Source organism: Macrobrachium nipponense, chromosome 1 (assembly GCF_015104395.2).
Source record: "Macrobrachium nipponense isolate FS-2020 chromosome 1, ASM1510439v2, whole genome shotgun sequence".
NCBI classification, from domain to species: Eukaryota; Metazoa; Arthropoda; class Malacostraca; order Decapoda; family Palaemonidae; genus Macrobrachium; species Macrobrachium nipponense.
The window spans coordinates 62,896,186-62,913,558 of record NC_087200.1 but is presented as its reverse complement, the minus strand read 5'-3'; the positions used below and the strand labels follow the sequence as shown (position 1 = coordinate 62,913,558).

At 34.7% G+C, this 17,373-nt stretch overlaps 3 protein-coding genes across 7 annotated transcripts in view; 2 read left to right on the top strand and 1 right to left on the bottom strand.

The window, feature by feature from the left end:
- LOC135219355 (NAD kinase 2, mitochondrial-like) overlaps positions 1 to 17,373 on the top strand; it is a gene marked incomplete at its 3' end in the record, with an annotated part of 495,179 nt that overhangs the window by 249,294 nt on the left and 228,512 nt on the right.
- Positions 1 to 17,373, top strand: part of LOC135219357 (WD repeat, SAM and U-box domain-containing protein 1-like) — a 255,489-nt gene that overhangs the window by 111,279 nt on the left and 126,837 nt on the right. The window lies entirely within an intron of this gene.
- The window catches only part of LOC135219358 (WD repeat, SAM and U-box domain-containing protein 1-like), a gene marked incomplete at its 3' end in the record, with an annotated part of 295,720 nt that continues 284,397 nt past the window's right edge, over positions 6,051 to 17,373 (bottom strand). The window contains 1 exon segment of the mRNA XM_064256050.1: positions 6,051 to 6,250. Within this exon segment, the coding sequence (XP_064112120.1) occupies positions 6,051 to 6,250 (200 nt within the window).

The window sequence follows — 17,373 nt, the reverse complement described above, 5'->3', positions numbered from 1 at the left end:
GAAGGAAGCTCCTGCTCGCTATTGGGTAGGATGACTGTACCCTGTACATAATTCAATGTTTCATGGCTTGTAATTGTTACTTTTACATTATTTATTTCCGTTATACTTAAAAAGGCAGTGGACTGCTTTTTATTGGTTACTTGGATAAGCCATCATTGTCCTTGATGTGTCTGCATTCCATGTCTTGTGTTGGATATATGTAATTTGTTTTCTAGTATCGCTGCTGAGATTTTGTTGTCAGCTTTGAGGACTAGAAATCTTGATCAGTTATCTGGTCCAAAGAGGTCATCAAAATGTACCAATGTGGGATTAAGTCGGTAATTTTTGTTTCTTTTTGGTCCTTGTTTTATGTATGTTGCTTGTCTATTATGATTTTTATATTTTTCTGTATTGTTGGGAGGTTTATTTGTCTCTAATTCAGAATTATTGTTCATCATATATGGTTCCATTGTTACGATATTGGAGTTTACCAATTTATTTTTGTTTGTTTCTTTTTTATTAATGCACTCTATTTGGTTTTCTGGCTCTGCTGCTTTACTTGGAACAGGGTGTTCCTTTGTATCATTTATAGTACTTTCACTACTTGTGGCAACACCATGGAAATTCGGGAGTGACGTGCCAATAGTCATCAAGTGTGCCAGAGTTTTTCCATCATGGGGCCCAGGGGTACTCAAATAATTTATTTCATTACAGTGGTCCCCCCCGTATTCGCGGGGGATGCGTACCAGACCCCCCGTGAATAGTTAGAATCCGTGAATGTTTGGACCCCTATAAAAATGCTAAAAACAGCCTATTTTGTTAGTTAAAACTCAAGAAAAACCCACTAAAAATTTACATACATGGTTTTTTTAAAAGTTTTATGAAAATAAGTGCATTTTATGATGAAATTCATCAAAAAACCAGGAATTTGTGGATATTTATCATAGAAAAATACCGCGAATGTGCAAATTTTCCACGAATAATGCAGGGAAACGTTCCCGAGAGAAATCCGCGAATGTGTGAGTCCGCGAATCTGGAGAACGTGAATACAGGGGGTCCACTGTAATCATAAATTTGAGATGAGATTAAAAAAAAAAAAATCTTGAAAAGATATCATTGGCCCTTCGCGAAGTTAAATCTTCCGCCAAAGGCACAAGTGAGAAGACTCCCCAAATGTCCGCATCCCTACCTTACCCCAAAAGTATGGCTGAAGTGTAAGCAGAACCCGCTTGCTAGGACTAAGACTATTACGATAATACAATTATCCCCATCCTAATCACATTACAGTAGGGCCTCGATAATCACGGGGGATAGGGCCCAGAACCCCCCGTGATAAGTAAATACCCGTGTTATCCTGATACCCCCCCTAAAAATTGCTTTTAACTGCCTACTTTAATAATTAACCCACCCAAGACCACTATTTCAATGTTTATAACTGCCTACTTTAGTTCAAGCACCAAATATGTCTTCAACTATCAACTTAAACTAAATTCAAGACAGTTTCAAAGTTATTCTTTCCTATCTTCAATTTCCCCTTCATCAAATCAGCAAACAAAAGTATATTACCTAACAATTCCTTTCCATTTTCATGATTTGGCTGCTGCACCAAACTAAAAGTACATAGTATATCTATTTTGTGAATGAACATATTTATGATAAAAAAACATGATTTACTGTAAAGATTACAGCACCCAACTATAATATTAATGTATAAACAGCAAAATACAGCAATAAAAATCTAGTTTTGTCTTTTGTTTACGTTTAGAATCAGCTGATGGACGTTTATTACCGAAAGAATTATTTTGGAAAACAATTTAGTTGCCAAAAGAAATGAATTTATTAATGGAATTATTATTATCATTAACTTTGTACATAATACTAGTTTATGGTATTATGATTCAGTAATTCATATTTTTTGAGAGAGAGAGAGAGAGAGAGAGAGAGAGAGAGAGAGAGAGAGAGAGAGAGAGAGAGAGCAGCTTGGGATGAGAGTAACTGTTGAATAGCTTGAGAGACCAGCTTAGGACGAGCGTACTGATACTAGCTTAGCTCGAGAAATACATAATGAAATCTATATTTGAAATATTTTTATGGTGATAGAAATGAAACATGGATAGTGATAAGATATTCTCTTGTATACTGTTATAATGTGATAATCATTGAGTCAACTATAAAAGTTGTATTGAAGCAGTTTCGTAAATCACAGAAAGAATAAAAGACCTTTTTGTTCTTTTCTTAAGATAATAATAGATCAGTATTATAGTTTTTTCTGCAAGTGAGAGAGAAGCTTGGTTTGAGAGTAACTGTTGAATAGCTTGAGAGACCAGCTTAGGACGAGCGAACTGTTATTAGTTTAGCTCGAGAAAATACATAATGAAATTTGTATTTGAAATATTTTTTTTATGGTGATAAAAAAAAATGAAACATGGATAGTGATAAAAAGATATTCTATTGTATACGTTTATAAATGTGATAATCATTGTGATAATCATTGAGTCAACTATAGAAGTTGTATTGAAGCAATTTCGTAAATCACAGAAAGAATAAAAGACCCTTTTGTTCTTTTCTTACGATAATAATAGATCAGTATTATAGTTTTTTCTGCAAGTGATAAAAGAGAGAGAGAGAGAGAGAGAGAGAGAGAGAGAGAGAGAGAGAGAGAGAGAGAGAGAGAGAGAGAGAGAGAGAGAGAGAGAGGCTTGGGATGAGAGTAACTGTTGAATAGCTTGAGAGACCAGCTTAGGACGAGCGTACTGTTACTAGTTTAGCTCGAGAAATACATAATGAAATTTGTATTTGAAATATTTTTATGGTGATAAGAAATGAAACATGGATAGTGATAAGATATTCTCTTGTATACTGTTATAATGTGATAATCATTGAGTCAACTATAAAAGTTGTATTGAAGCAGTTTCGTAAATCACAGAAAGAAATAAAAGACCTTTTTGTTCTTTTATTACGATAATAAATAATAGATCGGTATTATAGTTTTTTCTGCAAGTGATAAAAGAGAGAGAGAGAGAGAGAGAGAGAGAGATTTGCTATTTACATTCATAGTATTTGAACATTTGTAAATGAGTGTATCCTAAAAATCATTGAGTTATGAAAAGAAGAAGAAAACAGTAATTAGTGAATCTTGCTCTATGATAAAATTCGCGATTTTGTTAATTTTCCGGGATATACGTAGTATTTGGGCTCCACAAAAAAGTAAGTGATTTATGACAGAATTTAGAGGATACTTACGTAAAAATACATCGGTAGTTTGTAGAACGGTGTAACCACTATCATTGTGTACGAACGAGACTAGGTTTGATGACGTCACGGTGGTCATACATATTTTTTTCGTGAATTATACATTTATGATTAAAAAAAAAATAGTTACTGTACTGCTTAAAGTACCATACTGTAATATTAATGTAATCACATCAAACTAAAGTAATCGTTGCATGCTGTAAACATATAGTGTATTTTTGTCTTTTGAAAAATGCATTCCCCAAGGAATTATTCCTTGAAGAAGCTTTTAATTATGAAGATATGCCAATAATATATAAGATATGCGTTTTATTATGAATATAATTATGACAATAATACATAAGGTAAAATGGTTTAAGCTTCGTCGCCGATCGCAAACAACAATATGATAATCTATGACAATTATCGTTTGTATGACTGCCGTGTTTGATTACATTATACCAAAACAATAAAGAAGTTCGAATTGAAAATTAATGTTTTCCTAAATGTTATTACTACTGTAATTACAATAATACTATTAACATTTCTAAAAGGTTAAGAATGACAAAGGTGCTGTTAAGTGTAACTCGGAGTCAATGTTTACATTTCTGCTGGCCGCTCAACTACAAGTTGATGTCAATGATGTGGGATTATTCCATGAATAGGCTACATATTATGAAGATATGCCAATAATATATAATGGTGAGTAATGGGTTTTATTACCTTTATTATTGTCAGTTTTAATATTTTAATAATGCATAAATGTGAAATCTGTTTGCATTTGCATTTTTGGTTATCCGAACCGGAACAAGGCTTAGCCTACCAGGGATTCATACCAGTGATAGGTATAGGAACTGAGGTAAGTGGTCCAAGGGAAAAACCCGTGATTAACTGAATCCGTGATTGCTGATCCGTGACTAAGCGAGGCCCCCACACTTGTATGGGTAAAACTGGATAGAATGCCGAGGAGCTCTATTTCCATGCCCGACCCCTCCCTGGAAATCTGTGGTCCAGCTCCACAGAATAGTTCCGCCTGAAAAACAGGTCCAAACATTGTCAGGTAGATGATGGATCTACCACAGTTCTCACTATTTAGCTTTGGATTTAACTCCACGTTAAGCCACATGTTTTCTCATTTATTTGCTTTCAAAAATTTTGGCAAAAATGGAAAAGTCCACAGAAGTTAACTCGAAAATATATAATGTTATATGGGACTCTTGGGTTCGAACCTGGCAAGAGATTCCCGAGGTTCGAGAGCCCCCTCACCACGTCAAGGTGGTCCCATAATGAGGGGGTGTTTAGTAGTAAGGAAATCCTTGAATACATATGGCTTTGTCTCCATCAGAGGAGTCAAAGTGGGAGGTCTTAGAACCCACTGTTTTGGAGTATTAGCCCAAGCATGGAATCTGCTCAGAAGGAATAGAAATGCACTCTGCTGGAGTTCTGACAGACAGTATAGTGTCCCCCTTCCACACTCCTACTGAAATCTAAGACCCACAAAGACAGCTTAAATTGAGCTCTTTCATCATTTACATTTGCTGCAAGGAGCATATTTTGTTTGTTTGTATGGCGTCTTGACATGGCATGAAACCAGTGGTTATTCAGCAACAGGACCAATTACATAGTATTTCACATATGTCTAGCAACCAACCAAATTCTCTTTGACTCCTACAAGGACTGTGATCGAGGCAGATGGTATGAGCCATCCACACAGGCAAAAAGTAGACTGAGCAATTTGCTGCAGAGCAGATGATGCTTGGATACTGCATAATATGTAATAGACCTATAATGATAAAAGGAACAAGTGTATATTAGAAACTACCTCGTGTAGCTACCTATAATCACTGTATAGGCAGCAAACAATTATAATTATCATGATCAATGAGAAATATCCATTACACAGTAATATATATTATTAAAATAATTCATAATTACTACAATAATACTGCCTCAAAGTATTTTCTCACAAATGCCTCTAAACTCAATTAAGGAAAAACCATTTTTATAACTTATTTTCCCAAGTGCATTCCCAAGCACCAGGTAAAGGTTATAGGCTACGATGTTAGTACATTGCATATCAAAAAAATTATTGCTATCCAAATTTATATAAAATCATTACATATCTCTAAGATTTTAATTTGTTTCACAAAGCTCACCATTATGAAAATGAACCTTTTAGTTTGATTATAAAATGCAACAAAGGAAATATAAAAAAGTTAAAAAAGCCATGACTCATGAGTTCCAATAACAGAATTGTCTAATATTATTGTATTATTGTTAATTATCACTTTGGGAGACAAGAAAACACATATAATAGCATAGCCTAGCAATCTAACCCTACCTTCTCACATGGTGGGAGATCCACTGGCTCCCATTTTAACCATTATTTGGCTACCTGTTATAATTATCAGGAACTAAAATTTTTCATTGGTCTTACAGCTAAGAAACTTTCATCTTGAGAGAAATTCTCTGTGATGATAAAAAAAAAGCACTCAAAAACAAAATTTACAAAGCAAAGGGATGGAATGTCAAACAATAGTGTAGACCATGCATGCAATGAGGAAAATGGCTAACATATGCACTGTTGCCACATCTGTATGGGAAGGATGAAAGAAAAGACAAGGCAGTCACTGTAAACAAAAGCCCAAGCCCTCTTGTCTCAAGTCTTTTATATTCTTTCATTGTGCCAACAAGCATGATTCTGCCTGAGACCCACTATAAGAGAATTCTTTGAGATTGGCTGATCTATCTCATGAAGCCCTGGGGGACCATGAGACTAACTACTTTCAAGACAAAGAGCAGCTATGCTATAAAAAAACGTTTATCACAATAGCAATTACCTTCTTTACCAATAGCTGGACTAAAATGAAGTGTACAGACTCCTAAGTCATGGGCCTTTGATTTGATGGCTATGGGGACTGAGTGACCAAATCGGGCATCCCAAATTCTCAGTTCTCCTCCGCTGCTACCTGTTGCTAAATAACTGCTGTCTGGGGTGAAACCAACTGTTGTCACTGTTGATTCATCACCACTTATTCTCCTGTAAAGATAAAAACATTTTCTCAAGAAAACATAAAACTGTTTTCTGTACTTCAAGCAGAGCCTTTTATTGATCAAAAAGACTAGATTAAGCAATAATCCCCTGGTGCCTAAAATATTTAAATTTGCTGAATATTCTTTTTGATGGTAGGTTACAGTAACAAGCAGTTTCTTTACCCAGATTTTTGCTAGATAGCAGAAAGAGTCTGCAAACTGTTTTATGGAACAAGAACGTTGAACTGACATGAAAAATATGGCCAGGAGTGGTTGTTCTTCAGCACAAAAGTCGAGCAAGCTGAGATAGATGTTACTTAACAGTGTAGAGTAGTCTACTTTTTACATTTGGCCTTTGTGATAGCTCTCTCAAATATCCTGTGACTCATTGCTGGGAATATATGTTCTTTATATCACTCTGAGCATCAGTTCTCTTGCTTGTTATATTTTTGCAAAGTATAATAATGTTAAGTTAAAATAAAATGGTTATGTTACTTTTTTATAAAATGCAAAGCTACTAGTACTTTATATTTTAATTCATAAGCTGTTTACTTGTTTAACCCTTAAACGCCGATTGGACATATTAAACGTCAACGAAAATTGTCTGTTGGGTGCCGAATTGACGTAAGAAACTTAGACGTAAAAAAGGTTTTTTAAAAATTCGTGGAAAAATAGTTATAGGCCTACTTGTATCATGTGCCTTGAGGGATGCTGGGGAGTTCACGGATCAAGCTGTTGTTTTGTTTACAATCATTACCCAGGCACACAAGCGCGAATTTCTTTCTTCTCACACTAAAAAGCATCAACGACATATCTCGGAAATTATTTTGTCACATTGACATAATTTTTGCACCATTTTACATAAGCCGTTACAGTTTTATATATGAAAATGTGCGCAATTTCATGTAGAATACAACCAAAAATCAAACCATGGTTGTAGCTTTTATCAGTTTTGAAATATTTTCATATAAATAACGATAAGTGCCAAAAATTCAACCTTCGGTCAACTTTAACTCTACCGAAATGATAAAAAAACGCAATTGTAAGCTAAAACTCTTATATTTTAGTAATATTCAATCATTTATTCCTTTATTTTACAACAAACTGGAAGTCTCTAGCACAATATTTCGATTTTATGGTGAATTTTATTGAAAAAAAAAAAACTTTTTCCTTACGTCCGAGGCAGTAGCTCTTCCGAAAAAAACCAAAAATTTTTTTGTGTCCGAAAGTAAAAAAACCGTATGTTTGAAAAAAAAAAAACACTTTTATATTAAGCCGTTACAATAAAGTTTTCATATATGAAAATGTGTGCAGTTTCATGTAGAATACAACAAAAAACAAACCATGGTTGTAGCTTTTATTAGTTTTGAAGTATTTTCATATAAATAACGATAAGTGCCAAAACTTCAACCTTTAGTCAACTTTGACTCGATCGAAAGGGTCGAAAACGGCAATTGTAAGCTAAACCCCTTACATTCTAGGAATATTCAATCATTTACCTTTATTTGCATCAAATTGGAAGTCTCTAGCACAATATTTCGATTTATGGTGAACTTTTGAAAAAAACGTTTTCCTACGTCAACGCTGTAACTGCCGAAAATATCAGAAATTTTTCGTCCGATTGTCGTAATATTTGCACCAATTTATATTAGCCGTTACATAATGTTTTATATATGAAAATGTGCACAATTTCATGCAGAGTAACAACTAAAAAGAACCCATGTTGTAGCTTTTAATCAGTTTTGAAATATTTCATATAAATAATAAGTGCCAAAATTTCACCTTCGGTCAACTTTGACTCGACCGAACAGTAAAAAAACGCAATTGTAAGCTAAAACTATTACATTCTAGTAATATTCAATCATTTACCTTTATTTTGCAACAAATTGGAAGTCTCTAGCACAATATTTAGATTGATGGTGAATATTTGAAAAAACTTTTTCCTTGCATCCGCGCGGTAACTCTGCCGAAAAAATTGAACATTTTTTCGTCCGAAAGTTGTAATGTTTGCACAGTTTTATATTAGCCATTACATAAAGTTTTATATATGCAAATGTGTGCAATTTCATGTAGAATACAACAAAAAACAACCCATGGTTGTAGCCTTTATCAGTTTTGAAATATTTTCATATAAATAACTATAATTGCCAAAATTTCAACCTTCGGTCAACTTTGACTTGACCAAAATGGTAAAAAAAACGCAATTGTAAGCTAAAACTATTACATTCTAGTAATATGCAAACATTCACCTTTATTTTGCAACAAATTGGAAGTCCTTAGCACAATATTTTAATTTATGGTGAATTTTTGAAAAAACTTTTTCCTTATGTCCGCGCGGTAACTCTTCCGAAAAAATCAGAAATTTTTTCAACCGATTGTCGTAACGTTCGCACCTTTTTATATTAGCCTTTACATAAAGTTTTATATATGAAAATGTGAGCAAATTCATTTAGAATACAACTAAAAACAACCCATGGTTGTAGCTTTTATCAGTTTTGAAATATTTTCATATAAATAACGATAGAAAAAATTCGACCTTTGGTCAACTTTAACTCGACCGAACTGGTCAAAAACTGCAATTGTAAGCTACAACACTTACGGCCTAGTAATATTCAATCAATTACCTTCATTTTGCAACAAACGGGAAGTCTCTAGCACAATATTTCGATTTATGGTGAATTTTTTAAAACTACTTATTTTTACATTAGCGCGTTACGAATTCATGCATCGTATTGTGATAATATTTTCTCTGTGTTGCTTTGATAGTTTTAAAATTTGTTACACAAAAATCATCCCAATTTAGAGTACAATACAACGAAAAAATAATTAAATTATTACCTCTAACCGTTTTGCTCACAGCACGATTTGTATACAATTATATATTAAATTTTTTTCACGCTGTCATATATTCCAATATTTATATATGATAATGATATTTTTTTTCATTTCTGATGGTTGCATATTAAACTTCAGGTAATGACAAAAAAAGGAGCCAAAAATTAACTCAATCTTGAAAATTAAGTGTGCTGTGATTTTTTGAAAAAAAACTTTTTTTCTGCTTTGACGCTCACTTGCGAATGCCGCCGGCATATGGGAGACACTTTCAGAAATACCGGCTCGGCGATTAAGGGTTAATCAGTGCTTGAAAAATGTTTAATAGTAAAGTTAGTAGCCAGAAAAAAATTAACCCTAAGTGCAGTTTTAAAACACTAAGAAATGCACATTTTCATTAGCAGGCAACCAAATCCTGCATTGCCTGCTATTATGAGATCCTAGTTTCTAAGATACTTTTGACAACACAAGACTGGCCTTATAACTAGGCTTAATACTTCTTTCCAACCTACAAAATCACTGATAATTGTTAACAAAAATTACTAACTAAAAATTACAATCTGAACAACAATTATGAAGTTATTCATGTGTATAAATCTCAGACATTCAGTCAATTAACATGTTCCCTTTGTATAGGTGTACTAAACGGAAAAGTTCCACCAAATAACAATCGATGCCAACAATCAACAACTATGTACAACAAACAATACCATAAATCCTATATTGTAAATGACAACAAAATGTTTGGCAAAATGCTGATTTGTCCAATCAAGGTTCATAAATGGTAAAGGCACAACATCAAAGGGATGAAGGAGAAGCAAATTGCATATGGAGATGCAGATTCCACAGCTCTATATTCAAACATCAATATAACACTGACAGTCTCTCTCTAGCCTAGTAAGGAATAGCTACTGAATCACATTTTCCTCAAAAGATTCAAAAAACTCCCAACAGGAGAACCCTTCTGAGAATCCCATTTCCACAGTTTTCATCAGAACCTAGGCAAGCTGTACTGTCACACCTGAAGGATATATGACTTGAAATTCATAAAGGAAATCATTTTCTGATGAGGCAACCAAGTTGATTATTAGACTATTTATGAATTCCACAGAATGACTGTACCAGTCAAAAAGGATAACTTATTTTAGTTGATGTAGTGAAAGAAACTTAATCGTATCCATGCTGATATCTCAACACAGAGGTTTTCTGTTGTCTCTATGAAAATAGTCTTCTCATTACCAGCCATTGTAGGTTGCAGACTGACTTCTCCCAAGATTTTTCTGATGCAGAGGATAGACTCTCCTTCTCCTTAGATCTTTAACATGTGTCAACATTACCAAAATTATGTACCAAAAAGATTATGCTTCCAAAGATGGAAATTGTCTTGGTCTACACCGTTTGGAGAAAGCACCATATGACCCATAAAAAAGCCTTTCTCCTTTACTGCATTAAAAACAGTCTTGTTCCTGGTGTTTGAATTACATTAATGAGCTTCATATTCTATCAGTCAGTCACACAAGACTGACATTCTGTTCACCTGGCTATTTTACCTCTGGATTTGTTTCTAGGACTCTAATCTCACTAGGGTGGTGACTGTACTACCTATCACCTATCACCATTTCATCACTTTTGGCTCAGAAAAGTAATTACCAGAGGCTATGAAATATGAAAATAACAATGGACAGTAAAGTATTCCAAGCTCAAATCAATTCCCATAATGTAAGTTTTATCATCTTGATTATTTTCTAAACACACAAAGTGCATGCAAGTGCTTTAATAAAGGTATGATGGAGATGTAAAACTAGCTGACTTTCAATTAAAAGATGTGATTAAGAGGCTGGAGATGTACCTCCTCAGACCTGCTAAGGAAGATCTAGGCAAACTAACAATCAATCACCAACTACCTCTCCCTCTCCCTCTCTTTTCTCTAGCTCTCCTATATTATCCTTATGATATAATCTTCCAGTTTATTTGATCCTACACGTACACAAGGTTAATTAACCATGTTGAGTTAAACCTCTAGAAAATGGGGACATACACCCAGACACCTATACATTAAACTGAGTTACCTTTACTGCAGACACTTTGAACTCTATACCAGCAATACTCTTTAGATATACATACACATACATAATTACAGCGCTTATCCTTGTCCCACTAAGGTTCAAGCAAGGGATTTGGCAGTCTGAACTCCTCCCAATTTATACTGAGATTTGGACATATAAGCTATGGGTTTGTTATTAAACAGTTTTAACTTTAAAAAAAGCTTATTTTTTTCATCTAAAACACTAGTTTTTTAATATAAACCAATGAATTAATTGGCCTCATCCAAACAACAAATTAGAGATGACAAAAGTTTTTGATACAAAAAATAAGATGGGCTGTCAGCAGAGATTTCCTGGGCTTTAAGAGGCATGTGTACTGATCAACCAACATCTGATGTTTGCCATGGAAAATTTCAAGGCAAGTGTAATGGCACTACAAATTACTATGTGGTTGTGCTAAAATTCATTGTTTTACTTGAAAAAACTAAGTCCTATCTGCTCTAATATATCCTGCACCCATTCAGTCCATATATCCCAATTCTAGCAAACCTAATGACTTGATTCCCTACTAGGATCTCCTTTTGATGAATAATTCAGAAGTATGTTTGTTGGAAAGGAGAGGTAATCTCATTCAGTCTGAGGATCCTTGGTGCACAAAGGTTTTAAATGTGCAGAATGTAGAGCTGCAATGTCATTCACTAGATTTTGCAGGTATATAACGATGGAGCTGCTCATTTATAACTTTAGGAGCATATCCAGACGTTCCAGTACAAAACTAGTCATTAAAGTGCCATTTTAAGTGCCAGGAAGACAGTACTGTCAATCTTAATCTCCACCATTTATTAATGATACTATACCAATACAATTTTGTTCCAAAACTATATGTATCATATAATTCCTAACATTTTACATATTAAAACAATGAAGAACTCAACTATTACTCTGAATAATTTATTTAAGAGAAACTTTAATAGAATACGGAATTAACACTGCAAACATGTGGAAGATTTAGTAATACAGTATAGAAAACCAATAACATCAGCAATAATAAATTTTACAAGCATAACTGCTTCAAAAGAAACTTTACAACATATATCACACTTTGTGAGTCAAACAAACTTATAATAACATGTAATAGTAATTTTACTGCCACTATTTTGGCAGTTAGTAATAGCAATAAAGTTCTACTGCAGTATATGTACGTATACACAAATCCAATAAATGTACAATGGTATCAAAAGAACTTTAAATAAAAAACTTGCTGAAAGAGCATGTGAATAAAAAGCCAACTAACATGTGGCTATATACGATGAACATGTTTAGAATCAGAGGGGTCAGATTCTTTAGCTTATAATTTTTAACATGTCATGATAAGAAAACATGGGAAGACAGTCCAACAGGAACATAGTATGTATACTCTATTTCTGGCAATACCATTTAATTTGAATTTGATGAATTATCTTTATTCCAATGCCTAAATTATAAAAAAACTGAGTGCATATTATCTTTACATTAAAATACATAAAATCTACACAGTAAAAATACTAGTAATAACATTAATAGCAACAAACCTAAAAGTGTAACCAATATGAAATGGAGATAATCATGGTCAAGACGACAGCAAAAATTATGTGGAAATAGTACACACAATACAACTCAGTCATAGAATAAATTTTTTTATCAAATCCAAATTCATTTATTAAATGCAGGAAACTGAAAGAACATGGGTACTTTTCCACCTCTAGTGAAGGCAGTTGGTAAAGTGACAAATGATTTCCAATTCTTTGTGAGTGAAACATTAATGGGACAGATCAACTCATAAGTGGTAGTAATTTGCACACTGACATTATTTGCTAATATGATTTTGCAAATTAAAAAAATCTATTAAAAAAAAACTGTTTTATGGATCTTACTGAAAATTATTCAGGGGATTAATTTCTATTTAAGAAAGTTAAATATATGAAGCAGAAAGGGAACATAACCTCGTTATTTTTTTGTTGCCACTTTCAAAAACTGCCAAGCTTTCAATATATGAAGGCTGAATACATGAAGCAGAATGGGAACAGAACCTCTTTTTTTATTGTCACTTTCAAAAACTGATAAGCTTTAGGTATATGTATACTGAATTTTGTGTTTCAAGCCAAGTATCGTACGGAGTAAAATTAAATCTACTATTCAGTCCCCAGGGATTTTTTTTTATATTCCTTGCTCACTCAAGATTAGAAGTATATATTTTGTAGAGTTAGCACAAATAAATATTTGTCAAAATGTTAATTGCTATATACATTATTATGTAAGATTTATTACTTTTATGAAGCATTTTTAACAAAACTCACACTCACAAATCATACTGATATTGTAAATGTGAACCCTGAACATCAGTGATCAATGATTAGAAAATATTTCAAGTGATGGAAAGGATAGAGAAACTGAATACTGTACCATTTGGAATTGTTATTGTGTAAATTCATAAGGCTGAGAGACAACTTCAAGAGAAATGTTCTAAAATATAAAGGCAAAGCAAGTCTATAATTATGTGTGTGGAAAACTAAATGGGAATAATTGCTGGGGTAAAGGGGTAAAAAGAATGACAGTCTTTTACTGCTTTGATACGTATTTCCAGTCACTTTACCTTTACTCATTTTCTAGTCTATTGTTGCATCACCTATCAAGGAAATATTCAATATATGCAATGGATGAGCTTTTTATACATGCTCATATGTTTGTCTATATATTGTAATCTTTACTATTTTCTAACATTATTTCAGTCGTTGACACCAGTTTTGCACTACGTTTCAATTATTTTCTCTCTCAACATTACTTCATGCCTTTTGATATCACAGTTTTGACACATAAAATGGATACAAAACTCAGGAAACATGAACACTAATTTCCAAAGAACAGTTCTCAAGAGCAGCTTTTAGTATTTTTAAGGATGCATGACAGAAATACTAGGACGAAATTTTTGTAAATACTAGGGCAATATTATCTAGAATATTTTCTCATCAATGCAGTAAAGTGCCTCACTGGAAATATATATGGTATGATCTCATTATTGGGTTATTTAATCTGATGACATATGGGTGTTTTGTTTCTTTTGTATTTGTAGTATGCGGCAAGGAGGAAGAACTTGGTGCTCTTGATGAGATATCAGCCTGATTTTTATTTAGTCCAAATCTACTTACAACAAATAGTGAAGCAACTGTAACTCAACATGCATACATACAAGCTTTAAAAATGTATGATCCAATCATAAATGGGAGCTAAGTTTAAGAACCTGACATGAGGTGACAGTGAACAAGATTCAATTAAAATTATTACTAAATCTTAACACAAAGCACATGATAAAATGAAACTCAATTAAAGCACTTGTATTCTGTATTGTATATGCATTTTAAATTATGAATATTATTCTCCTAATATTACAATTTCTTTATCCCTGATTGTTAAAATCGAATCATTTCTCTTATTTTCTTCTCTGTGTGTGTGCGTGCGTGCATGTGTGTGTGTACCTTCCTTGCATAAAAATTTACTCAATACAAATTAGCCAAAGAAAATTCCTGACAAAACCCATGTCTTGAAACTCGGATATTAATAGCCCTTCCCATGGATGATACCAGACTAAAGTAAAGCCTAAGCATGAGGGCCCATCTAAGAACCCAGAATGAACAAGAATAATTAATATGAAAGGCACTCATCATAGTTGTGCCATTACTTCATGGCATAATTGAACTGCATCTTTTAACCGAGAGGTTTTCTCCTATATTCAAAATATGATACGAGTACCTGTAATGTACACTACAGAATGCCCCTGTAATGCCAGCATCTATGAACAGTGTCTTGGTCAACCTAACATACATACTGCACTTCGACAACAATAGTGTGACATTATTTTAAAGGTCAATTGTTAACAATTGACATATTGACATACGGTACGTATGTATATTGAGCCCTTCCATGGGAAGGTGAAGAAGTAGGTTTTATAAATGACTGACTTACTTTTGTTGTTCATGCATGTTGCACACAGGAATAAAATGCCTGGCTGACAGCTGCCTTATGCATATCAAGATGAAGGTCAAACTTATTAGGTCACGGTTCCAATAGCAGGAATTAAACTTGGTTATAACTTTTGCACAGGACAATTTAACTTATGAACTGTATACGGCGGGCACTTCTTATTTGGCGAGCATAATTAACTAACAAAGCCAATGAGTAGACCGAGGTCAAGTTCAAAGTTAAAACTGCAGAACAAGAGTAAAAGACAAATTTTAGAATTAATTAATGATGTCCTGTGGAGAATTAGATCAAGGTCATCCATCAAAAGTTGAAATAGGAATATAACCTTGGCTTTAAATTATGAGCTATACAAGATAAAGATTTCATATTTGGCATGCATAAACTACTAATAGTATACGTAATGTGCAAAAGAGGTCCAGGTCACAATTGAGGTTACGGGTCAAATTGAAAATTAACTGTCCAAAACTTATGAACTTAGAAGGCAAAGACATCATATATGGCTTGAAAAATCAACTAATGTAGCTGATTAACACATGAAATCAAGGTCATACTTAAGAGATCAAAGAATTTTACTTTGGCCATAATTTGTTAAATATAAAAGATATATAATGCATAATCGGCATGCATAATCCATTAATGATGTTGATGTGCCAAATGGTTCTCAAGTTTGGCCACGATAAGAGAATAAAACAGCAGAAAAAATGTAATAGAAATGCACAGCAGAACAGTGCAGTTTTAACTGTGTTAGTGAAAGGAATCATTATATATTACACAAGTGCTAAAAGCCTAGTTTATTCTAATATAATTGCATCTAGTTTTAAAAATTACTACATCTTTTGTAAGAATACAAATATCAGCCTAGGGCTGTATGAAATTTATATATTTTAACTAAGGTACTCTGTCAGGACTTCATAGCAAAGTGTATACCTGCATGGAAAAAAAAATAAATTTCTGGCTCAGCTCGTGTCGCTGCGCGAAATATCCTTTAATCTATTATTTCTAGGGTAAATATACTAACACATACCATACCAGATAAATAAATAAAAAGAAAAAGGTCAGTATAACTGACTCGCTCACTCTCCCAGAGAGTGTCGGTATGAACACTATGGCGAGTGAGACCACTACCACGAGCCAAATGCCAATAGAATTCTCCCACTACAAAATCCCCCAAGAGGAGAGCCGACCCACAGAGTGGGCAGCACCTACTACTACTACTCCATCCCATGCTGCCGACTGCTGCGCCTCTGGTGGCCATCCTTTTCAGTTAGCGCACACGAGACACACGTGCCATTTTCTTCTCTGTGTTTTGTGCCCTTTCCTTTGGATTTTATTACCATGGAGCGTGCAGCCATCGCAGCAGCTAAGTTAAGTACTCAATGTTTATTGCTAATTGGTTAGGCCTGCCCATGCTCGCTCCGCATACCCGGGCCTGCCTCCCTCTCTCCCCCCAGGCGGAGGGGGTAGAGGGACGGGACAGACCCAGACTGGACTCGACCTCTCCGGCTTCTCGGTCCGGTCGGATGGTAAGGTGGGGGGGACTGGCCTTTCCCCCCCTCCGTTACTACTCCGTCGCTCCGTTACTAGCCCGAGTCTGTATGCCCCTTGCTCTTTCCCACCTTACTAGGGCTCCTTTACCACCGGAGTCCTGGCATCCAGCGGAAAGGTGCTAGTCTACCCCACGGGGTGGACCGGAACATACAGTCGGTCCCGTCCCTTCTAACCTCTCCGTTTCACTGAGTTATACACTCCGCCACGCACTGGACTTAGTCCGGTACGTTCGAGCTTTTAGGTTTAAGATCTATTATGTTAAACTATTTAAGTTTATCTTAAGTACCTTAAACCATTCCCCCTCCCTTCATGTTTCACCGATACCTCCGGGGTTTATAGCCTATTCAGGCGATTAAGGGAGGGCTTTGCCCCAATTTTTTCCGAGCTTCCGCCATCCACCGGGTTCCTCCTTCCCTTAAGCCTGAAAGTGAATTCTTTAAGATACTCCATGTGTCTTTCCACTTACAGACCACCAACTGTGAGCATCCGGGATGCGCCGCCACACTTCAGGACCCATGTGGACACGAAGTTTGCCGGTCCCATGCTCCATGCGCGACTCCGCACGGGGACATCCAGGTCTGGTACCATGAGACGTGTACCATATGTTACGATCTGGTGAGCCAGCTTTTAGACGGGGTAAGTATACCATCTCCGGTAGCTGGTCCTCATCTGTTTTAGTGCTTAAGTT